Genomic DNA, 23,697 nt, shown 5'->3' with positions numbered 1-23,697 from the left:
AAAGATGAATTTCAGGGACTCTTCCAATTGCAACCAGTCATCATGGATATTCCAATCAGTGAAGGATTCTTTCGACACAAGGAAAAATAAAAGATAAAAAAAGGTCAATAAAGACGATAGAGAATATTCATATCAAGTCTTTAACGTATGTAAATGTAATGTAACTTTAATTTGACAACTGCAGGCGTGACGCATCCCTTGTAACGTGAGCACAATGACACAGAAAGGATAGTGCAAATCAAAGTGGTCGTCTTTATGAATTACGAGAGAGAGCGTAACACAAGTTATCCAAATTCAGTCAGTCCAGGTAGGTCAAATTATCTTGCCATTGTCGTTTTCGGGGAGAAAAAATGTTACAATAAAATGTTAAAAGAAAATTTAGAATGTCTGCTAACTACTAATATGAGGAGTAACAAAGACTTTAGAGAGAAAAAAAAAAAGAGTTAGTGGCAGACAATTAATAGTTGTAAAAGGCTTAAAGTTGTTTTATAACATTTTAGAATAAACTTCAATTTACCCCTCACTTAAAATGATAGTCTTCGATTTATTTCCAGAAAGATAAGGCTCAAACTCACGTCTTTGGCCCTAAGAAGGCAATGTCCTTATCATTCGAGCTAAGCCTTTGCCTCTACAAACGACCCTACAAAGAACAAGCATCTCTTTTTTATGTTTTTTCCCAAAATAAAAAAAAAAAAAAATTACCGCATCCTCAATCTGCTATCACCTTATTGAATGAAAACGAAGGGTAAATTGAGATTTTCGTCATTCTATGAGGAGAATAAATTAAAATTTACCAACTTTTTAAATATTTCTCCAGTATATCTCGAAATGATTGAGGCTATAATGAGTATAGGTTTTAATAAAAAGAAATATCGGTAGATTGGTTGTCAAATATTCCCTTCACAAAGACAAAATATAGCTTTAATTCTAATTCTTCATAGGCTTTATTTGATTATTTCCAATAACAATCCATTATAACACTGAATAGCTTTTTGTCAAGATTAAAATATATATATATATATGGCAGCCGAAGTTAGTTAAGATATTGGATTAGAAACACAGTTTAAGAAGCCAAACAAAACTGATTCCTTGGAAGAAATGTATTAAAAACCTTGAATCACTCAATATGTGGTAACAAATTTACAAGTTATCTTCAAAATTCCCAAAGCAAACTTCGCCAAAATTTAATTTTCCTCCCACAGAAACATTTTTTTTTGCTTTGAGCAGATAACTTTTACAGTGGGCTTTTCGACTCAAAAAAAGTCATATGCTAGTTAATGACAAATCCAGGTCTTCTAAAAGTAGCTTAGGAACTCTCGCTGCGATGGGAAATTCTTGTGCATGAACATGCAACTCAATCAAGCACACATGATGACATAATGGAACCAAATTAAGTGTCGAACAAAATACAGAATGCAAAGAGTTATATCATTGGTAGAAAGTTGTATTGCCAACTGCTTGACACCAGCATTCAACTAATTTTATGGCCTGACCATCAGTGACAAAATGCAACAAATATTTTCTATGAAGTCGTAAGTTTCCCAATAGAGCTAATTGGTTTGAAAGGTTTAAAATATACTTTCAACGCAAAAAAGCTGTCTACAATTAAACCCTTATTAAGACTCATAATATAGAAAGAAATTTGCTAACGAAGAAACAAACAGTACAGAGGATGAATAATAAAAATGTCATCGGTAACACATAGATGGACCAGAAAAGGAGTACCTTGATGATACTGGTGCAGCTACCAATTCTGGCTGGTGCCCTTCATACGGGTGTTGCCTGTTGTAGTTTGATAAAGCACTTGTGGCATACAATGAGTATAACCTATCAGCTTGATCAGTTTCTCCCCTTCTTAAGGGATCAGTTCCAACCAAATAATGTTCTCTCTGTCTAGCAGCGGAGTAGGAACCTGAGGTGATGTCTTCTCTCCTTGGAGGTGGCAGATATGGGTCCACAGATGAAGCACCATAATAGTAAGTATTATATGGATCTCTATGGTAAGAGTCCAAGGTTGTAGCTACAGGGGAAACTCTAGATGGCAGTTCATGTCTAGAACCCACATTATAAGTTTGATATTCTCTCTCTGTCAAGCGCAGAGGATCAGCACGAGCAGGTTCCCTGGATATAGGGATGGTGTCGCTATATATGGGATCTGGGCGTCCGAGAAGGTGTTGTTGCCCTCTCTCATGACCCCTCTGGTAGGGATCCAAAGGAGCAGAAAGGTGATTAGTAGTCAGGGTTTTCCTCTCCCCCTTAAGGCCATAAGCACGATACTCCTTTTCAGTCATGTATAAATCACAGGGAGCTTCCTCTCGGAGTGAAGATCCCTTTCCATATGTAATGCGCCGATTCCTTTCAGGAGACAATCCATTATAATTCCTAGAGCTAGCACTAGCATATGGATCTCTAGCAAATTTTTCCCGGTTTGACTCTCTAACTCCATGAATTTCCCTATCCTGAACCTTTGGCACAGGCACGGTAAGGACAGGCAATGCAGTTGAATGGGCAGCAACTGGTCGGAAAAGTTCTGAGAGCTTCCTAACCTGAGAAGAAAATTTTAAAACATTACAAATTCATGGATGAAAGCTTGAAATATCATGAATTCAAGGCTGTAAGACGAAATGGTCACAAAACCACCAAAGGAAATATGAAATTTCTACCTGTTTGGAAGTGAGCTCAATTTTGAACTTGTGCTTTTCATCATAGTTTTCCTTAATAGCCTTCTTGAATACGCTTTCAGGGAGAGGGACAGAATCCCTGTGGATATCAAACCGCACCTGAAATCAAAAGTTGTGAGCACAAAGATGTGGCTAGATTGATTAAAGTGAAATCCAACAATAAAAATTTACCTGGGCAGGAAAGGCTCCACCAAAAGCTTTTGGCTCAAGTTTCATCGCACCAGAAGAGGATGCCTTGTAAATCCCATACATAAGCTTGAGATCAAAATCATAGAGAAAAAGCTTAAGTCCAGGTTTGATGCGCAGCACAAGATCTTTCTTACTACCTGATACACCCATGACACGATAATGGAAACAATCTGGCTTGGTCTTCTTGCTGCACATAAATATCAAACCACCAAGCTTATCTTTCCTCATTTCCTTCTCTTGGCTCCTTCCTGTGTCTCTCTGTTTCTCTTTCTCCTTCTGATTCTTCAATCTCTTGTCTGACACAGGAATCCTCTGTTCGCCTCCTTGTTTCCAGAGATTTTTATCTGCCCCACCAATCTCCTCTTCACCTCTTTGTTTCCGGTGATTCTTATCCAACCCACCAATCTCCTCTTGGTTCTTTTTACTCTGCTGGCTTGTCTTGGGGTCCTTTCCTTTTGAAAGGTTCTGATTTAGGTTTTCTTCCCTTGAATTTAGCTTCTTAGAACTCTCTCCTTCAATGCTGTTATTATCATTCTTCTCATCTAATAGATTATTGTTCTTCTTCCTTTTGAATCTATGCCAAGCTCGTCCAGCAACTTTGGCCTTTTTGGTCTTCAAGTCATTAACTGGTGACTTCTTTGCAATTTTAGATCTGGCCTTCAATGATTTTGGGATTTTATTTTCAGATGATTTTGCTTCAGCTGAGGCTTCCAGAGCATTCCCCGCTTCCTTCTTCTCTTCATTTTCTTGTTCCATAGTCTACCCAAATAACCAGGATCCCAGCAGACAATAATTTAGGGATTATTCTGTTGTTCACTATTTACAATATGAAATATAAAACTCAAAAGCCCAGCAAAGGAATGAAGGAAGCAAAAGAAGTGAAAATGCATCAAAATTTGCAAAAACAAAAATAAATTTACAAAGCCTTCATAATGAATATAGCAGATGGTGGCTAATTGCCAAATACTTGACAATGATAGGCAAATTCCCCTGTCAGAAAGCGGGGTGAAAAAGGTCAGAATCTTGAGACCTGCTCAATCACAAGATTGCAACAAAAGGGAGTCTGATAATATACAATGGGCAATCAGATTAGCTTTCTCATGAACATTTCAATAATCTGAGCCATCAGTTTGTGACAAGCAAGCTTCTAACGGTTACAACATTCTAAACATTCAAAAATGGTTCAAGGTCTCTAGCATCAATATTTGAAATTAAAAAAAAAAAACCTTCAAGATTAAACCATTACGACAAACACTACTAGGTGACTTTCAAAACATCATTTCTTGTCCAGCTGTCCTCGTTTATAGTTAGTTATTTCATAGCCAGAAGCACATTGTACAAAATGTCATTTAACACATAGTAGTACAATATACCATCCGATCTTATTAATTTCCGCTAAAAACAAAGTGCGATTTTATTAAAGAAAGGAAATTTAAAAATGCTAACATACCATCACAAAAACCACCTTAGTTTACTTTCCCTCTTTCCATGGCAAAGGTTTAACTCCATACTTTCATTCAGAGATGACAGACGTAGTTGAGTAGCTCGGGTTCCAATTTAGTGAGTACTATATGAATGACTAAAAAAGACACTAAACAAGACTTCAGCTAATGGTATCGTTGCAATACATGTCACCTAAGTTTTGAACACGCCATATTACATCTTGGCAAATAATGGGACAACTACAGACCAATTACAATCCACTATTCTAATCCTTTTTTATTCTTCTCCCCCATAACTTATTAAGCATATTTTTTCACGGGAAAAAAAATGCGAAGAGAGTAATTTCAGACAGTTATAGTCATTAAACATGTGTCTTCAATACCTTTACCTCTAGGCCAAATAAATAGACTTCAATAATCTTCATCAACCATCTAAATCAATTTGCCGCTGAATTCTACTATGTGGCGCCAATTTTAATACATCAAAATAATATTTCAGGGACTCTTAAGCATCTAGAACCATTAAATTACGCACTAAGCTCAGAACTCGGCTCCAACTACAAGCCCTTCAGTACCATCTAAAACATCCCACCCAATTTATTAAGTCCCAACTGCAGCTACTATGAAAGCTTATCCCAAAATTCGGCCATTGCTTTACTCTTACACAGGAAGCCAATAAAACCATAACTTCTAACAAAAATTTCCAGCAAGCTCATGCTTTTACATTGTTTCAGTTTCGCATAATATTGAAAAATTAAATTAACAAATAATCCAGTTCAGTACAAAATCTCATGACACAATCCAATTTCTGATCAAGCAATCACAATTTAGCAAAAAAGAATTAACACCACAGAATAAGAAACTACAAAAATAAAAACGCATACATACGTAAGGCCCAACTTAATACCTAAGAGATGCAATCCGATGAGAGAGACAGAAAAATTCTTAGAGAGGATCAAATTTGATCTGAGTGATAGGGTAAGAGACCGAGCGGAACGACGCCGTTTGCACGTTCGGTTCTGTTGTTGGAGGCTATCCTTCCTTTTAAGGCACGTGCAAATATTATTTAGACAACCAAATTTCTTTAACCCTCCCCCCTGTACTTCTATGGATTTTTCTTACCACCTATCTTTTTTGAGTAATTTATCATCAAACCCTTCTCCGTCCGGTCAATCTTTCCGTATACAGTTAAAATTGTACAGGGCTAGACCTGTACAATTTTTGTCCATATTCATTTAAAATCAACAGCAGAGTTTAGTATAGTAATCTGAGAAAATGAAAAATCCTGCTAAAAAAGATTTGACCCAGCAGTGAAAAATTATATCATATTATTCACGTACCGGAACCCAAAATGCCGAAAACGCAAAAGCTTCTTTCATTTCCGAAAATCGCAATTTTGCCTTTACAGACACAGGCAAAGAGTTAAAAACAGTTCGATGGTCGAACAAAAGTAATTTCAATAACAAGTGCAGCTTCTTAATTCCATTATCAATGAGGGACTGAACCACAGCTCGAATCTTTCTTTCAAATTTATCCCGCTCCCCGGGTGTGTAAGAAGCGGTGTAGACATCTGCTTCTCCGGCCCTCTCTGCCAAAATCCGACCAATGGCCAAACATGCAGGTATATCTGATCGGGACCTGAGCACTGCTTTGATGTCTTTAGAGTTTGTGCCAGCAACGGCTACTTGCTTACTAGTCACCCTATGGGTGAGTGAGGCTGAAACAAACCGCTTGGAGATGAACACGTCAAGTGTAAATGGTTCGATATATGCAACAGTGCGTTGTTTGAATGAAATATGCTTGGTTGTGTTCTTTGATTTCTTCTCCTTCTTGTAAGTGTATGGCCAGCTATTGTCATCATCAAGGAAATCCTCTACCCCAAAAAAGCTCCTTGGTGCATTTAGAACTAATCAATTCAAGTACATAAACACATCATACTCTGAACATACTATTCAAAAAATATTTATGCTAAACATACAAACTCATCTATACAACCTACGATTTTCAGTGAAATTCTAAAAATAAATGAGCTCTGTTATTTCTGGTAACACATTGGGAACCTAAAACCAGCTAGCAATTAACCAGAGCCCACTGAACAAGGGCAATGACAAGGAGAATTTTCTTCTCAGGCTCTCCCTTTAACACGTGTAGGATAACATACTCTTGAGTCTTGAGTAAGAAAGAAAGTACCCCAAAGATGGAATTTTGGAGATCCATTATCCTACAGCAAATGCCACTGCATGAAATGTCAAATATCAGAAGAACCAATTAAAGACCCTCTTGGATAGAATCTGACTTCGGTTGATTGCAAGAGGGCTACCAATGCACAATGAGGTACCATAGCAACAAATGACATCACAGGTCGAAGAAAAATCACAACTGTTTTTGCGTAAGTATTGAGTCCAAGGCCAAGAGCAACTGGAACTAAAACAACCTGCAAAGCGATACCAAAAATTTCAAACATCAAGTGATGACCAAAAAGGAATGAACCAATTCAAGCATATCTTTCTGTCCTCCCAAAGCACTCATTACCTGCAATATTGACCTGGACAAGGAAACACCATCAACTGGCACAACAGAAGCAATAAGAAGGCCAATTAAAACAAGGGTTACGAGAACTTTCTAGCCACAGTCTTCAAGTAGCTTTCTCAGAACAATCAACATAGACAAATGCCATCGTGGTGTCAATTTCAGACAAGGAGCTTCCCCAAGTTCTCCATTTAAGATTCATAAGCACCACCAACAGTTCTAGAATTATGGGGTGTGGAATTGACAAATTACAAATAGTTATCCCTGTGAAAAAACAAAAAGCAAAATGTACCCATAGATTAAATTTTCACGAGGGGGAAAGATAAACTAAAATAGATCACAAAATGTGCAATATAAGCACTGTGAATACTAAAAATTAACCAAAGAGGAGTCTACAAAAGTTCCAGAAAAATTTCATCATCCGGCAGGTTACATAAAAACTGGCCCAAATAAAAGAATAATAACAATCAAGGCCATCCATGCGTACAAAGTAAAATGTTAAAGTTTCTACTCAGGTTCATTTGATTCTTTTCACATGTGGCATTCTAGCAAAAGATCCTGCTTACATTAAGGTGAGAGGGGAAAAGGACGGGTATACAACATACTGCTCCTATTTAATCTAAAATAATAGTACCACCAGGAGTAGCACCAGGAATCGCCAAGGGATCGAGATTCCAACAGCCACTAATCTGATAATTCTTCAAGCTTGTTGAGACTAGTAGGCAGAGAAGCGGGATCAAACTCAAAAGATCCAACAGGAACATCTTCCCTCTCCTTGCCAGTCATTCTATACGAGGGAATTTGATGTGAAAATCTATACATATGAGCTGGTGGGATAACCCCATGATGTGCAGTTTGCTTAAACAGGCTGACAAACCCATTGACTTTGCTCAAATAGGCAACCCCAATACCAACATTCTCATCAAAATCTGTCAGCACCTCCACAAATTCATACTGGTATGGTGGTCCATGCTTTTCTGGGTCACGACCCCACTTAATATCCCAGTCACTAAAGATGGCCCAAGTTTCCCCCCCTTGAGGATATGTCAGGAAAGAGCGTCTACCACCACCGTTCATCCAACATATCTGATGAGAAAACATTAGACGATCTTCAGTTTCTTCAATCTTCCCATTGATGAACTTACCACAAGCAATAGGCAGTTCAACATCACGCCAGGCTTTCTCGCTTTCATCATCTGGATTAGGCTCAAGCCAAGTAATCTGTAACCTAAAATGGGGTGAGAAAACTTTCTTGATCCGAGCGTAGAATCTTGGCATGCCATCGCATGGATCATAAATAGCCCAAGTTTGATTCACAGCAAAACAGTTTTCTTCCCTAACTTTATCAAAATCACTGAAATCTGGATCAGGATACTCAATGATCTCTGAATTCAGCGTGCTCCCGTCATCATAATCTGATACATCTGCTTCCTTCCGTTCTGCTTTCTGTTCACTGGTATTGCTTTTCTTATTTGGCATGCTTTCTTCAATAGAACTGGCTTTCTGTTTCAACTCCCTTTCAGTTGATGTGCCATCTTTGGATAGCCCACCACGCACACCTGCTTCTTGCAGCTCCTCTTCACTGGATCTGTCTGGTTTGCTCCCTTTTGAACTCTTTGGGGAGCTAAAAGAATCACCATCAGTAATCTTTTCACTGTACAAAACATTTTGCCTTTGCATTGAAGATCTTCTAAGCTGCTGGCCTTTGCCTTGAAAATCTTCAAGCTTGTTGAGACAGGTAGGCAGAGAAGCGGGATCAAGCTCAAAAGATCCAACAGGAACCTCTTCCCTCTCCTTGCCAGTCATTCTATATGAGGGAATTTGATGTGAAAATCTATACATATGAGCTGGTGGGATAACCCCATGATGTGCAGTTTGCTTAAACAGGCTGACAAACCCATTGACTTTGCTCAAATAGGCAACCCCAATACCAACATTCTCATCAAAATCTGTCAGCACCTCCACAAATTCATACTGGTATGGTGGTCCATGCTTTTCTGGGTCATGACCCCACTTAATATCCCAATCACTAAAGATGGCCCAAGTTTCCCCCCCTTTAGGATATGTCAGGAAAGAGCGTCTACCAACACTTCTAATCGAACTTATCTGATGAGAAAACATTAGACGATCTTCCGTATCTTCAGTCTTCCCATTGATGAACTTACCACAACCAATAGGCAGTTCAACATCACACCAGGCTTTCTCACTTTCATCATCTGGATTAGGCTCCAGCCAAGTAATCTGTAACCTAAAATGAGGTGAGAAAACTTTCTTGATCCGAGCATAGAATCTTGGCATGCCATCACATGGATCATAAATAGCCCAAGTTTGATTCACAGCAAAACAGTTTTCTTCCCTAATTTTATCAAAATCATTGAAATCTGGATCAGGATACTCAATGATCGCTGGATTCCGTGTGCTCCCGTTATCACAAGCTGATATGTCTGCTTCCTTCCCTTCTGCTTTGTGTTCCCTGGTATTGCTGTTCTTATTTGGCATGCTCTCTTCAATAGAACTGGCTTTCTGTTTCAACTCCCTTTCACTTGATGTGCCATCTTTGGATAGCCCACCACGGACACCTGCTTCTTGCAGCTCCTCTCCACTGGATCGGTCTGGTTTGCTCCCTTTTGACCTCTTTGGGGAGCTAAAATAATCACCATCAGTAATCTTTTCACTGTACAAAACATTTTGCCTTTGTCTTGAAGATCTTCTATGCTGCTGGCATGCATCATGTACAAAATTCCGTCTTGAATACTTACCATCTTTTTCTTGAACCTCCACATCCACTCCTTCAGAACTTTCATCAGATTCAATTACTGACTTCCTCTTTCTCTTCTTGGTTGAATTTCTTGAAGTTCCCAATACACTTGGTTTTCCAACATTGGGCTTTGGTATTCTGCCATTTTCCAACCTATTTGCTAAATTAGGCCTTTCAGTCCAATAAAAAAATTTGTTTGAAAATCATTTGACAAAGTCTTCCGGAAGTCGAAAAAAAAATCATAATTTACCTTATCATGAAGCAAAGGTAAAATTAATGAAATTAAGTTTCTTTTTCTGAAAAAAAAAAATCCTATCTTAACTTATTTATATTTATGACAGAAATAAACTAATACTAGTACAAGATAAGTCTACACCAATTTTTTTTTTAAATTTTTGTCAACGTTCTATTAAATTTTTCTGTCTAAACTTTATTGCTCTCTATTTCCAAGTCAAAGTCAAAGATACAGAAAATGGAAAAGAGAGGGTTAAAGTGGATGGAAATGACAATAAAGAAAACAGCTAGCTTTTTGAAGGAGCTTTTGAAGATGATGGGCATGTCCTTTTAACATGAAGCTTTTATGTTTGAAGCTGGTGAAATTGACCCATTAGAAAAGTTTAATGAAACCTTAATGTGTTTTGAGAAGATAACTAATTAACAACACTAATTAATTAGTTGAATGATCAACTAAACCAATTAGTAAAATCATATGTATTCTAATTGTTTGGAGAAAGTATTTTAAGGTCGAATGAGAGATGAATTTCAGGGACGCTTCCAATTGCAACTAGTCATGAAGAATATTCCAATAAATGAAGGATTCTTTTGACACAAGAAAAGAAAAAAGGAAAATTATCAATCGTATACCGTTAGTTTACTTCGTTATCAAATTTACTACAACACTTTCAGGGTATATCAGTCGTCCACCCTAAATTGACAAAATGTATCTGCCATCCACCAAACCGTTAGTTGCCGTTTAAATATAATGACATCAAAGGGGTAATCTGGTCTTTTCATATAATATAAGTGATAATTTAAGGATATATAAGTGATAATAAGATATTTTAAGGGTATACAAGTGACAATTTTCAAGGGTAAAATCATCAATTCCCTATAGTTTCGTTAACTTTCAAATGACAGTTAACGGTTTAGTGGTCGGCATATAACTTTTGTTAATTTAGGGTAGACGATTGATACACTCTTAAAGTGTTGCAATATTTTATATAAAAACACAAATTTAGGGTATACGGATGATAATTTGCCAAGAAAAAAAGAAAAAAGGTCAACAAAGACAATGGAGAATATTCAAATAAAGTCTACGTATGTAAATTATGCAAGTTTAATTGCCACTGTGACGAATCCCTTGCAACGTAAGCACAATGACACAGGAAAGATAGAGTAAATCAAGTGGTCTTTATGAATTATGAGAGAGAGTATAACACAAGTTATCCAAATCAAGTCAGTCAAAATAGGTCCGACTATCTTACCATTGTCGGTTTCGGGGGAAAAAAGTGTTCGAATAAATTGTTAAAGAAACTTTAGAATGTGTAATGAAAAACTGACATCTTTACTAACTGTTAATTTGAGAAGAGTAATAAAAACTTTTTAAAAAAAATAGTAGCACACAAATAAATAGTTGTAAAAGGCTTAAGGTTTGTTTCATATAACGTTTAAGAATAAACTTCAATCTATTCTTTACTTAAAATGATAATCTTCTATTTACTTCCAAAGGAATAAGGCTCAAACTCGGGACTTTTGGCCTTAAGAAGACAATGCTCTAACCACTTGAGCTAAGACTTTACCTCCATAAACAACCACAGAAAGAACAAACATCTTTTTAAAATTTTTTTTTGTTAAGAATACCAAAAATAAGAGAAAAACATCAACGTACACCCAATTTGCTCTCATCTTCTGACCAAAAATGAAAGATAAATTGAGATTTTCACACTTTTTAAGTGATGAATTAAAGATTGTCATTCTATTGGGGATGAATTAAAGCTTACCAACATTTTTAAATAAAACTTCTCAAGTATATCTCGAATTAATTGCGGCTATAAAAAGTAGAGGTTTTAATAAAAAGAAAGGAAAGAGGCGCCAAACCCTCAAGGTTTGCTTAAATACACAGATCCCTTTAGTTTCATAAATGGTCACACAAACTCCTTTAATTTAAAAAATGACTATTACACCCTTCGATTATAATAACCCAAATAAATATAAATTTAATAATAAGATAAAAATATTAAATAAAGACATGATACAAATACAATATTACAATAAGTATAATCAATAAAATAACGTATATAATGAAAATTATTTTTAATATTAAGTTATTATTAGCCTATCCTGCGGATTTTATTAATGCTAAAATCTATTAATTCAAAATTTGACTTTAAGATTTATACTAATACAAACATAATTAAAAAAGGTATTGTAAATAAAATAATTTTATAAATTTTATAAATTATTGTGAATTTTAGGTATAATTATTTTAATTTTATTAATATGTCAAATAGATTTTATTATTATCAAAAGAATACGATAGATTAATATTGTTAAAATAACCTTTCTAATATTCAAAATATTTTATAACTTTTATCTTATTTTATATATTATGTTATATTATTTTACTTATAATTTATATTTATTAAAGAAGTTTATTTGAAGTCAATAATTGGGTTGTTGTAATAAAGGGTATAATAATGAAAAATGGGTTTGTGTGACCATTTATGAAATTGAGGGGATTTGTTTGACTAACTAAGCAAACGTTGGGGGTGTGGGTGGCTTTTCCCCTAAAAAGAAATATTGGCGGTTTGGTTATCAAATCTTCCCTTAATAGAGATAAAATATAGCTTTTATTCTAATTCTTCATAGGCTTTATTTGATTATTTCCAATAACAATCCATTAAAACAGTGAATAGCTTTTTGTCAAGATAAAAAAAAATGCCAGCAGAAATTAGTTGAGATATTGGATTAGAAACACAGTTTAAGAACCAAACAAAAATGATTCCTTGGAAGAAATGTATTAAAAACCATGAATCACTCGATACGTGTACCAAATTTACAAGTTCTCTTCAAAAATTTCAAAGCAAACTTTGCCAAAATTTAATTGTCCTCCCACCGAAGCAAAAAATTTTCTGTTTTGAGGAGATAACTTTCTCAATAGGCTTTTCAACTCAAATGTCATATGCTAGTTAAAGACAATTCCAGGTCTTATAAATTAGCTTAGGAACACTCGCACCACAAGGTGAAAATCTTATACACAGACATGCAACTCAATCAATCACAGATAATGGCATAATGGAACCAAATTAATGTGTCGAACAAAATGTAGAATGAAAAGGGTTCTATCATTGGTAGAAGGTTGTATTGCCAACTGCTTGACACTATCATTCAACTAATTTTATGGCCTGACCATCAGTGACACAATGCAACAAATATTTTCTATAAGTCATAAGTTTCCCAATAATGCTAATTTGTCTGAAATTGATGGACCAGAAAAGGAGTACCTTGATGATACCGGTGCAGCTACCAAGTCCAGCTTGCACCCTTCATAGGGGTGTTGCCTACTGTAGTTTGATAGAGCACTTGTGGCATATGATGAGTATAACCTATCAGCTTGATCAGTTTCTCCCCTTCTTAAGGGATCGGTTCCGACCAAGTAATTCTCTCTCCGTCTAGTAGCAGAGTAGGAACCCGAGGTGATATCTTCTCTCCTTGGAAGTGGCAGATATGGGTCCACAGATGAAGCACCATAATAGTAAGTACTATATGGCTCTCTATGGTAGGAGTCCAAGGTTGTAGCTACAGGGGAAACTCTAGATGGCAGTTCATGTCTAGAACCCACATTATAAGTTTGATATTCTCTCTCTGTCACGCGCAGAGCATCAGCACGAACAGGTTCCCTGGACACAGGGATGGTGTCACTATATGTGGGATCTGGGTGTCTTAGAAGGTGATCTTGCCCTGTTTCATGACCCCTCTGGAAGGGATTCAAAGGAGCACGATACTCCTTTTCAGTCATGCATAAATCATTGGGAACTTCCTCTCTGAGTGAAGATCCCTTTCCATATGTAATACGCCGATCCCTTGCAGAAGACAATCCACTATAATTCCTAGAGCTGGCATTAGCGTATGGATCTCTAGCAAATTTTTCCCAGTTTGACTCTCTAACACCTAAATGAACTTCCCTATCCTGAACCTTTGGCACAGGAGTGGTAAGGACAGGCAATGCAGTTGAATGAGCTGCAACTGGTCGGAAAAGTTCTGAGAGCTTCCTAACCTGAGAAGAAAATTTTAAAATATTACAAATTCATGGATGAAAACTTGAAATATCATGAATTCAAGGCTTAAAGACGAAATGGCCACTAAACCACCTAAGGAAATACAAAATTGCTACCTGTCTAGGAGTGAGCTCAATTTTGAACTTGTGCTTTTCATCATAATTTTCCTCAATAGCCTTCCTGAATATGCTTTCAGGGAGAGGAAGACAATCCCTGTGGACATCAAAATGCACCTGAAATCAAAAGTTGTCAGCACAAAGATGTAGCTGCAATGATTTAAGTGAAAACCAACAATAAAACTTTACCTGAGCAGGAAAGGCTCCACCAAAAGCTTTTGGCTCAAGTTTCATGCCACCAGAAGAGGATGCCTTGTAAATCCCATACATAAACTTGAGATCAAAATCATAGAGAAAAAGCTTAAGCCCAGGTTTAATACCCAGCACAAGATCTTTCCTACTACCTGATACACCCATGACATGATAATGGAAACAATCTGGCTTGGTCTTCTTGCTGCACATAAATATCAAACCACCAAGCTTATCTTTCCTCATTTCCTTCTCTTGGCTCCTTCCTGCGTCTCTCTGTTTCTCTTTCTCCTTCTGATTCTTCAAACTCTTGTCTGACCCAGGAATCTTCTGTTCGCCTCCTTGTTTCCAGAGATTTTTATCTGCCCCACCAATCTCCTCTTCACCTCTTTGTTTCCGGTGATTCTTATCCAACCCACCAATCTCCTCTTGGTTCTTTTTACACTGCTGGCTTGTCTTGGGGTCCTTTTCTTTCAAAAGGTTCTCATTTAAGTTTTCTTCCCTTGAATTTAGCTTCTTAGAACCCTCTCCTTCAATGCTGTTGTTATCATTCTTCTCATCTAATAAATTTCTTTTCTTCTTCTTTCTGAATCTACTCCAAGCTCGTGCAGCAATTTTGGCCTTTTTGGCCTTTTTGGCCTTCAAGTCATTAATGGGCCACTTCTTTGCAATTTTAGATCTGGCCTTCAATGATTTTGGGATTTCATTTTCAGATGATTTTGCGGCAGCTGAGGATTCCATAGCATTCCCAGCTCCCTTCTTCTCTTCATTTTCTTGTTCCATCATCTGTCCAACTAACCAGGCTCCCAGCAAACAATAATTTAGGGATTATTCTGTTGTTCACTATTTACAATATGAAATAAAAAACTCAAAAGCCCAGCAAAGGAATGGCAGAAGCAAACGAAGTGAAAATGCATCAAAATTTGGCAAGAAAATAAAAAATTTACAATGCCTTCATAATGAATACAGCAGATGGTGGCTAATTGCCAAACACTTGACAATGATAGGAAATTCTCCCTCAGAAGAGAGGGGGGGGGGGGGGGGGGCCCAGGGGGAAGAGTTAGAATCTTGAGACCTGCTCAACCACAAGACTGCAACAAAATGGAATCTGATAATAGGCAATGGACAAACAGATTAGCTTTCTCATGAACATTTCAATAATCTGTGCCAACAATTCATGACAAGGAAGCTTCTAATGGTCACAACATTCTAAACCATCAAAAATGGTGCAAGATCCCCAGCATCAATATTTGCAATTCAAAAAAAAAAGGAAAAAAATCTTGATGATTAAGCCACTACGACAAACAGTACTAGGTGACATTCAAGACATCATTTCTTGTCCAGCTGTCCTCATTTATAGTTAGTTATTTCATAGCCAGAAGCACGTTGTTTAAAATGCCATCAACACATAGCAGTACAATATTCATGCAGCAACAAGGTAACCCCCCTACACCATCCGATCTTATTATTTTCCACTAAAAACAAAGTGTGACTTTATTAAAGAAAGGAAATTTATAAAAGCGAACATAACATTACAAAACCACCTGCGTTTACTTTCCCTCTTTCCATGGCAAAGTTTAACTACATACTTTCATTCAGAGATGACAGACATAGTTGAGTAGCTCGGGTTCCAACTTAGTGAATACTAAATAAATGTAAAGACACCAATCAAGACTTCAATCAATGGGTATTGTTGGAATACATGTCACCTAAGTTTTAAACACACCATATTTCATCTCCGCAAATATCGGGACAACTACAGACCAATTGCAATCCACTATTCCGATCCTTTTTTAATTCTTCTCCCCATAACATATTAAGCATATTTTTTTGCCAAAAAAAAAAATGCCAAGAGAGTAATTTCAGAAGATATAGTCATTAAATACGTGTCTTCACTACCTTTTCCTCTAGGCCAAATAAATAGACTTCAATAATCTTCATAAAGCATCTAAATCATTTACTGCTGAATTCTACTGTTTGGCGCTAATTAATACATAAAATTATATTTCAGGGAGTCTTAAGTATCGAGAACCATTAAATTACAGTACTATCTAAAACATCCCACCCAATTTATTAACTCTCAACTCCAGCTACTTTGAAAGCTTATCCCATAATTCAGGCATTGCTTTACACGAAGCCAAGAAAACCATAACTTCTATAAAAAATTCCACCATGCTCATGCTTTACATTGTTTCAGTTTTGTATAATATTGAAAATTGAATTCAACTAAACATAATTCAATTCAGTGCAAAATCTCACGACACTATCCAATTTCTGATCAAGCAATCACAATTTCGTAAAAAAATTAACACCGTAGAAGTGGAAATATAAAAAATTAAAAAATAAATTAAAAAAAACACATACAAACATGAGGCACAACTGAATACCTAAAAGATGCAATCCGCTGAAGGGTTAGCTTTGCAGAAGCCAATTGAGAGAGACAGAAAAATTCTTAGAAAGGACCAAAATTGAACTGAGTGATACGGTAAGAGACTGCGCTTAACGACACCGTTCGCACGTTCGGTTTTAATGCTACAGGCTATCCTTCCATTTACGCATGTGCAAATATAATTTACACCACCAAAGTTTAATTTCATCTCACCTCCCCCTCTACTTTTATGGATTTTTCTTAACACCTCTCGTATTTGATTAATTCATCAACCATAATCACCACACCCCTGAAAATAGTTAAGCTTTTCGTATATAGTTAGACTAGGAAATAAAACCGCGCGAAGCGCGGTTTTAGAAAATAAATTTAATATTATCAATTTTTTTTATACTCGATAAAACTGATAAAAAATATAAATTAATTTTTTTTAAAATGAGGCAGCCTTATAAAACTAATGTTATTTATGAAAGTTAACTACTTTTTTGTTAACGTTAAAAATATATATTAACGTGTATAGTCTAAGTGTACAAACCTTATACCTTTTGTAGTTGATAAGTTCCAAATTAAATTTTGTAATTGAGGATCCTTAGCAATGCGTTGAATTATAAAAGAAATAAGTAAAATACATGTAAAGACTTTTACTAACTTGCACAACGTTGGAGATGGTAGAAAATCTTTCAATTAATGATGCTACATAATCTATTTGAAGATTTATGTAGATTTTGCTTGCACTTGTGGCAGAGAAATTAACCTCACCTGTTTAGAGCAAATGTAGCCTAAAACAAAACTTGAACAAAATCCAAAATTGTGTATAATATTAAAATAGCCACACTGCATTTGAAAATGTTAATTAGTGGAATCTAAACAAAATAATCACCTTGGAATTTTTTAATGGTTGTAGAAGTTACTATCACAATACAAGGACCCTCGTATTTCTTGTATAAGTTTGGATCAAACATCTCCCCTAACTTTCCCCATAAAGTAATCTTTGTTGTTACCGAGCTATCTATAAAAATTAACAAAAGTTAATAATGTAAAGAGAACCAATAATTAAAAAATAACATAAATAACTAAAAAATATAAAGTCGTAGTTTTCTTGATTATATTCAACTTACTAATCCGTTAGAATTTTTATATCTCTTTTTTTCCAACCAGCTCCAACGATCTCAATATCACCCACACCACATAAACTTCTGATAACATCTGTAATATTATGGAAAAATAACATAAACATGTTAAAACATAAGGATTAATAATTTCTAATATACACTTAAAGATTAACAAACATTAATAATTAAAAAAATACCTGAGAGGATTGTGTTATCATTCACACGTAAATCAATCAAATTCAGAGATACGAATTGAAATTCATTAATCGGAATCTTGACAGTTTCTTCTTCTATCCTCTTAAGAGAAGTTATAACCAAGAAAATAATCTTATACTGATTTGAAAGTGGTCTGTACTCGCCTGTAGTTGAAACAACTTTCAAATTCTCGACATTGTACAAAGAACCCTCACTTAACATGTGCTTAAACCTTGTCACTAAAGTTTTCATGATTGTTGCATGCATTAGATTTTCCTACGAAAAAAAAAACACATACTACATTAAGTGTGAAACAATTGGGAAAAAAATTAGAGAAAATAATGGGAGAATGAATTTTTTATACAACCTTTTCATCAATAAAAATCATGTCAACACTAATCAATTCTCCATGTTTTTTAGTATTAGTAGACTCCCACATCCTACAAAGTGTAACCCTTATCATCCAACTATCTTTATCAATGTTCAACTCATAAAGAAAAGAGTACTCCATGAAGCACACAATACCAAAAATTCAAATAAATCAAACAATAAAAATACAAGTATTTTTCTAAAGAGGGTGTTGATTAAATAAATTAAAAAAAACTAAACATAACAAATCTTAAATATTTAGTGTTTAGAGAGCTTGAAGAAGCCAAAAGGCACTAAACAAAAAGTTGCATAATTAAATATGAAATTATAGCATTAAAATTAGGCTCTAGTGGCATTGTTGAGGGAAGATGAAAGAACCTCTCTTCCTATGCTAATTTGTTGATGTATTTTAAGTCACTAAAGTTTAATTGCTAGCATAATAAAATTTAAAGGAGCCAAAAGACATTCAACAAAAGGTTACATAATTAAATATAAGATTATGACATTAAAATTAGGCCCTAGTGGCATTGTTGAGGGAAGATGAAAGAACCTCTCTTCCTATGTTAATTAATTCATGTATTTTAAGCCACTAAAGTTTAATTGCTAGCATAATAAAATAAATGAATGCTTCAAAAGACTTATAATTAATTATTATTAATGGTTATATATTGTTGGATTTAAATAGAAAGAGGAAGATACATTAAAATTATTAAAATTAAATTTAGGCCCATAATTAAATATAAGATTATGGCATTAAAATTAGGCCCTAGTGGCATTGTTGAGGGAAGATGAAAGAACCTCTCTTCCTATGTTAATTAATTGATGTATTTTAAGCCACTAAAGTTTAATTGCTAGCATAATAAAATAAATTAATGTTTCAAAAGGCTTATAATTAATTATTATTAATGGTTACATATTGTTGGATTTAAATAGAAAGAGGAAGAAATATGTACAAGAATATCCACCATTCTTCCTATGTTAATTAGGTGATGTATTTTAAGGCACTAAAGTTTAATTGATAGCATAATAAATTTTGAAGAAACCAAAAGACAATCAACAAAAGGTTGCATAATTAAATATGGGATTATGGCATTAAAATTAGGTCTTAGTGGCATTGTTGAGGGAAAATGAAAGAACCTCTCTTCCTATGTTAATTAATTCATGTATTTTAAGCCACTAAATTTTAATTGCTAGCATAATAAAATAAATAAATATTTCAAAAGACTTATAATTAATTATTATTAATGATTACATATTGTTGAATTTAAATAGAAAGAGAAAAAAAGTACAAAGAATATCCACCAATATTTTAGATATTTTAGATAATAGAAAACATACAAAGATGAGAAGATGAAAAATTAATCACTCCATTGAATTAATGAAAAATTATGGATCATAATTCCTTGTGAGATAGTGGGAGTTATAGGGAAGCTAAAGGTTGCTAATGAGAGATAGTGGGGAGACTAAGCGATATATGTTATAAACATCTACATTTATTTTAATAAATTCATAACACTCCCCCTTAAATGTTCATTACAAAGAATATGCCTCATTAAAATCTTTACATAATTGTTATTGTGTAATAACAATCAAATTAAATATGAGAAGATGAAAAGCCAAATCTAAAAGAAAATTTCTCTATTTATTAGATAATAGAGAATATACAAAGATGAGAAATAGTGATGCCACATCACCTCCTCAAGTCCTAGCTTTATAAATGAAAGAACCTCTCTTCCTATGTTAATTAATTCATGTACTTTAAGCCACTAAAGTTTAATTGCTAGCATAATAAAATAAATAAATGTTTCAAAAGACTTATAATTAATTATTATTAATGATTACATATTGTTGAATTTAAATAGAAAGAGAAAAAAAAAGTACAAAGAATATCCACTAATATTTTAGATAATAGAAAATATAAAAAGATGAGGAATGATATATATTAATAAAGTTACTATTTATTAAATGAGTTAAATACAATCAAATTAATTATGAGAAGATGAAAAGTCAAATCTAAAAAAAAAATCTCTATTTATTAGATAATAGAGAATATACAAAGAAGCAAAATGGTGATGCCACATCACCTCCTCAAGTCCTTTATTATTAATGATTACATATTGTTGAATTTAAATAGAAAGAGAAAAAAAGTACAAATAATAAAAAATATAAAAAGATGAGGAATGATATATATTAATAAAGTTACTATTTATTAAATGAGTTAAATACAATCAAATTAATTATGAGAAGATGAAAAGTCAAATCTAAAAAAAAATCTCTATTTATTAGATAATAGAGAATATACAAAGAAGCAAAATAGTGATGCCACATCACCTCCTCAAGTCCTAGCTTTATATATATATATATAGATAGATAGATTGTATGGGGCTAAAACTGTTTTTGTACGTCCAAATTCATTCAAAATCAATAGCAAAATTTATTATAGTAATCTCAGAAAACGAAAAATCCTGACTCAAGAAGATTGACCAAGCAGTCAAAACTTGTATCATATTATTCACTTATCTGAACCCAAAATACCAAAAATGCAAAAGTTTCTTGCATTTCCGAACATGGCTATTTCACCTTTACAAGGACAAGCAAAAAGTTAACAACAGTCCAACGGTCGAACAAGAGAAATTTCAATAACAATTGCAACTTAATCATTCAGTCAAGATAGATTTTAACATCGATTCCATTATCAATGAGGGACTGAACCACAGCTCGAATCTTTCCTTCAAATTTATCCCGCTCCCTGGGTGTGTACGAAGCAGTGTAGACATCTGCTTCTCTGGCCCTCTCTGCCAAAATCCGACCAATGGCCAAACATGCAGGTATATCTGATCGGGACCTGAGCACTGCTTTGATGTCTTTAGAGTTTGTGCCAGCAACGGCTACTTGCTTACTAGTCACCCTATGGGTGAGTGAGGCTGAAACAAACCGCTTGGAGATGAACACGTCAAGTGTAAATGGTTCCATATATGCAACAGTGCGTTGTTTGAATGAAATATGCTTGGTTGTGTTCTTCGATTTCTTCTCCTTCTTGTAAGTGTATGGCCGGCTATTGTCATCATCAAGGAAATCCTCTACGCCAAAAAAGCTCCTCGGTGCATTTAGAACCTGTAACCATTTCAAGTGCATAAACACAATCATACTGTGAACATAGTCTATTCAAAAAAGATTTATGCTAAACATACAACCTCATCCATACAAACTAATCTGGCATATTATGATTAGATCAATGACAATAGTTTTTACAAATTCAAACATATCAACCCAAGTCAGTTTGTTGGATGAGTGTGCATATATAGTTTGTTGTGTACTATTATTCTGTCTAAAAGTCGTCAATACAATATAATTACAAGTTCACAGTTCTATCAACCAAAACTAAACCTAATATAAAACATTCACCATACCTTTTAGATTGTAATCCATTATATAAACTAACACAAACTCATTATATTTCACTTCCAAAATTAAATTTGCACTTCATTCATAATAATAAGTTTCAAGAAGCAACATTAATAAAGCAAAGCGCCACTGGTTTCATCTTAGCCTCTTCTATTGCATCAAGTACAAACACGGGGCCAGTTTGATAATCAATAAAAGACCTAGCTTGCTTTTTTTAAAAAAAAAATTTTGGAAACCATAAAAGACCTGACTCTGCATGAACTCAAAAAGATAAAATCAAATGGGTGGTTACAAAAATAGCTCATAACCACATCCTAAACTAAATACCTGCCCTTGATGCAAACTACTAGTGGGTACATAAAGAAAAGGCCTAATAGCCTTCTCTCCTCCATTTGCAACCAGCCAGTTGTTTAAAACCTTGCCTACTACTTGCTTCAGCATGTTTTCACGTTTCAGAAACTACCAAGCTGCCGTATTTCACTTGCTATATGATACCTTGAAAAATCCAAAAACTGCAACATGAAATAGTGATTAAATCATAAGCATTTCAACATGCAATAACTCAAATCATTGCAGTAAATAACTCAAGAGTTCCGACAATCATTTTATAGAACACTCAACATGCATTCTGTGATATGCTACTTCAACAGGTAACCACTCATGAAAATAAAAAACAAAGTCTTCTTCCTCCAAAACAAAATTACAAATTGAAATACAACTAGTAATGCATCACGCTCACACGTTTCTAGCAAGCAAATAATAGACAGAAAGGGAGAGACGGAGCTTGTTTAAATCAATTTATGAGGATTTGATAAAGCCAAGGAACCTAAGAGAAGCACAAGTGAAATGCATCAAAATCTGGCCAGTAAAAATATATTTATAATGGCTTGATAATAAATATATCACATAGTGGCAAATTACTGTACATTTGACACAGATATGCAAATTATCAATCAAATCTTAACTGTTAAAAGGGAATAAGAAACTCAGAGTCTTGAGACTTTCTCTACAATTAGATTGAAACAATTCAAACAAAAGGAAATCAGAAAATATGCAATGGGCAATCACCTTTAGCTTTCTCTTAAACATTTGAATAATCTGAGCCAACAGTTTACAACATGGAAGCTTCTTATGGTTAAAGCATACTAAAAAATCATCACAACTGCTCCAAGGGCACTGGTATCCAGTATTTGAAATAAAACAACTCAAAGATTAAGTCATTATGACAAAAACACTAAGTGACCATTTCAAGACATCATTTCTTGTCCAGTTGTCCCTAACTCTCAACTCCAGATTCTTCACAAGGTTATTCCAAAATTTGGGCATCGCTTCACACTTATAAACCAAGACAAACAGGCCCTTTTTTTCTAATAAAACACATTATGCAATTAATAAATAAGCAATTGAAAATTAAAAAAGAAGAGTAAACTTTGTAGCTCATGCTTTACACCGTTTCAGTATGTGGCATACTATTGAAAAATGAATTCAACTTAATCGTAATCCAAACAACTGAAAAAAAGTAAACCAATTGAGTGCAATATCAATTTGAATCGAAACCTCTATTTAATACATACGTAAGGCATAGTTGAATGCATAAAAAAGAATCTTCGAGAAGACATGAAGAGAGATTACCTTCCCGTTTAAACTATCGAGCTGCCGTTGTTAACTTGTTATACAGTCACCTGAACAATCTAAAATCTTCAACATGAAACAGTGAAAATGTCGTTATCTTTAGGGACATGCAGTACTCGAGCTTGAAACAGGTCTGAGAATTCTAACAGGCATTTTATCGAACAGTTGGCGTTGATGTTGTAATATGTTATTTCTAAATCAAATCGTCCATTAAATAAAGATAACAACGTCCGCTTACATCATCAAACTTACAAAGTAAAACAGGAAACAACTTGTAATTTACACATTTCTTGCAAGCATATATCACACAGTCAAGCTTGTGCCGCAGGGACAAAGGGAAGAAGGCAACGATACAATTATATATCGTCCCAACTTCTTTCTATATTCTACAAATAAAACTATTCTATGAAAATGCAT

General features: G+C 34.6%; 3 protein-coding genes across 11 annotated transcripts; all 3 read right to left on the bottom strand.

The window, feature by feature from the left end:
• Window positions 1-1,554: 1,554 nt before the first annotated feature.
• LOC102611357 (uncharacterized) lies at window positions 1,555-5,388 on the bottom strand. 5 transcript variants are annotated; one of them, XM_052442914.1, is made up of 5 exons: window positions 5,220-5,353; window positions 4,321-4,449; window positions 2,853-3,860; window positions 2,664-2,780; window positions 1,555-2,546 (listed from the first exon to the last, which is right to left on the bottom strand). In XM_052442914.1, the coding sequence occupies exons 3-5, from the start codon at window positions 3,624-3,626 to the stop codon at window positions 1,689-1,691; spliced, it is 1,749 nt and encodes a 582-aa protein (XP_052298874.1). In that variant the 5' UTR covers window positions 3,627-3,860; window positions 4,321-4,449; window positions 5,220-5,353; the 3' UTR covers window positions 1,555-1,688. The 5 variants fall into 5 exon arrangements, with proteins under 5 accessions (XP_052298874.1, XP_006471833.2, XP_015383882.2 ...); XM_006471770.4 differs by having other exon boundaries at window positions 2,853-3,629; XM_015528396.3 differs by lacking the exon at window positions 4,321-4,449 and having other exon boundaries at window positions 5,220-5,388.
• A 1,776-nt stretch (window positions 5,389-7,164) lies between these two features.
• Window positions 7,165-16,797, bottom strand: LOC102608495 (uncharacterized). Of its 5 annotated transcripts, none has more exons than XM_052442885.1 (5): window positions 16,569-16,797; window positions 14,182-15,289; window positions 13,993-14,109; window positions 13,103-13,875; window positions 7,165-9,752 (listed from the first exon to the last, which is right to left on the bottom strand). In XM_052442885.1, the coding sequence occupies exons 2-5, from the start codon at window positions 14,965-14,967 to the stop codon at window positions 7,526-7,528; spliced, it is 3,903 nt and encodes a 1,300-aa protein (XP_052298845.1). In that variant the 5' UTR covers window positions 14,968-15,289; window positions 16,569-16,797; the 3' UTR covers window positions 7,165-7,525. The 5 variants fall into 5 exon arrangements, with proteins under 5 accessions (XP_052298845.1, XP_006471823.2, XP_006471824.2 ...); XM_006471760.4 differs by having other exon boundaries at window positions 14,182-15,024; XM_006471761.4 differs by having other exon boundaries at window positions 14,182-14,984.
• Window positions 16,798-20,713: 3,916 nt separating this feature from the next.
• On the bottom strand, window positions 20,714-23,638 carry LOC102609549 (hypothetical protein). Its single transcript, XM_006471764.4, has 3 exons — window positions 23,281-23,638; window positions 21,976-22,160; window positions 20,714-21,357 (listed from the first exon to the last, which is right to left on the bottom strand). The coding sequence occupies exons 2-3, from the start codon at window positions 22,087-22,089 to the stop codon at window positions 20,905-20,907; spliced, it is 567 nt and encodes a 188-aa protein (XP_006471827.1). The 5' UTR covers window positions 22,090-22,160; window positions 23,281-23,638; the 3' UTR covers window positions 20,714-20,904.
• Between the last annotated feature and the right edge of the window lie 59 nt (window positions 23,639-23,697).

The sequence above is a fragment of the Citrus sinensis genome, chromosome 5 (assembly GCF_022201045.2).
Source record: "Citrus sinensis cultivar Valencia sweet orange chromosome 5, DVS_A1.0, whole genome shotgun sequence".
Lineage (NCBI taxonomy): Eukaryota > Viridiplantae > Streptophyta > Magnoliopsida > Sapindales > Rutaceae > Citrus > Citrus sinensis.
The sequence above is the reverse complement of the archived record's forward strand: the minus strand, read 5'-3'. Positions and strand labels throughout refer to the sequence as shown.

Bases quoted from the DNA above. Each gene is read 5' to 3' on its own strand.
- LOC102609549 (XM_006471764.4), bottom strand. From the start codon at position 22,089: ATGCTGAAGCAAGTAGTAGGCAAGGTTTTAAACAACTGGCTGGTTGCA. The intron at 21,358-21,975 runs GTATTTAGTTTA...AAATGGTTACAG, and splicing joins GTAGTTTGCATCAAGGGCAG to GTTCTAAATGCACCGAGGAG.
- LOC102608495 (XM_052442885.1), bottom strand. From the start codon at position 14,967: ATGATGGAACAAGAAAATGAAGAGAAGAAGGGAGCTGGGAATGCTATG. The intron at 14,110-14,181 runs GTAAAGTTTTAT...TTTTGATTTCAG, and splicing joins GTGGAGCCTTTCCTGCTCAG to GTGCATTTTGATGTCCACAG. The intron at 13,876-13,992 runs GTAGCAATTTTG...TTTTCTTCTCAG, and splicing joins TTGAGCTCACTCCTAGACAG to GTTAGGAAGCTCTCAGAACT.
- LOC102611357 (XM_006471770.4), bottom strand. The intron at 2,781-2,852 runs GTAAATTTTTAT...TTTTGATTTCAG, and splicing joins GTGGAGCCTTTCCTGCCCAG to GTGCGGTTTGATATCCACAG. The intron at 2,547-2,663 runs GTAGAAATTTCA...TTTTCTTCTCAG, and splicing joins TTGAGCTCACTTCCAAACAG to GTTAGGAAGCTCTCAGAACT.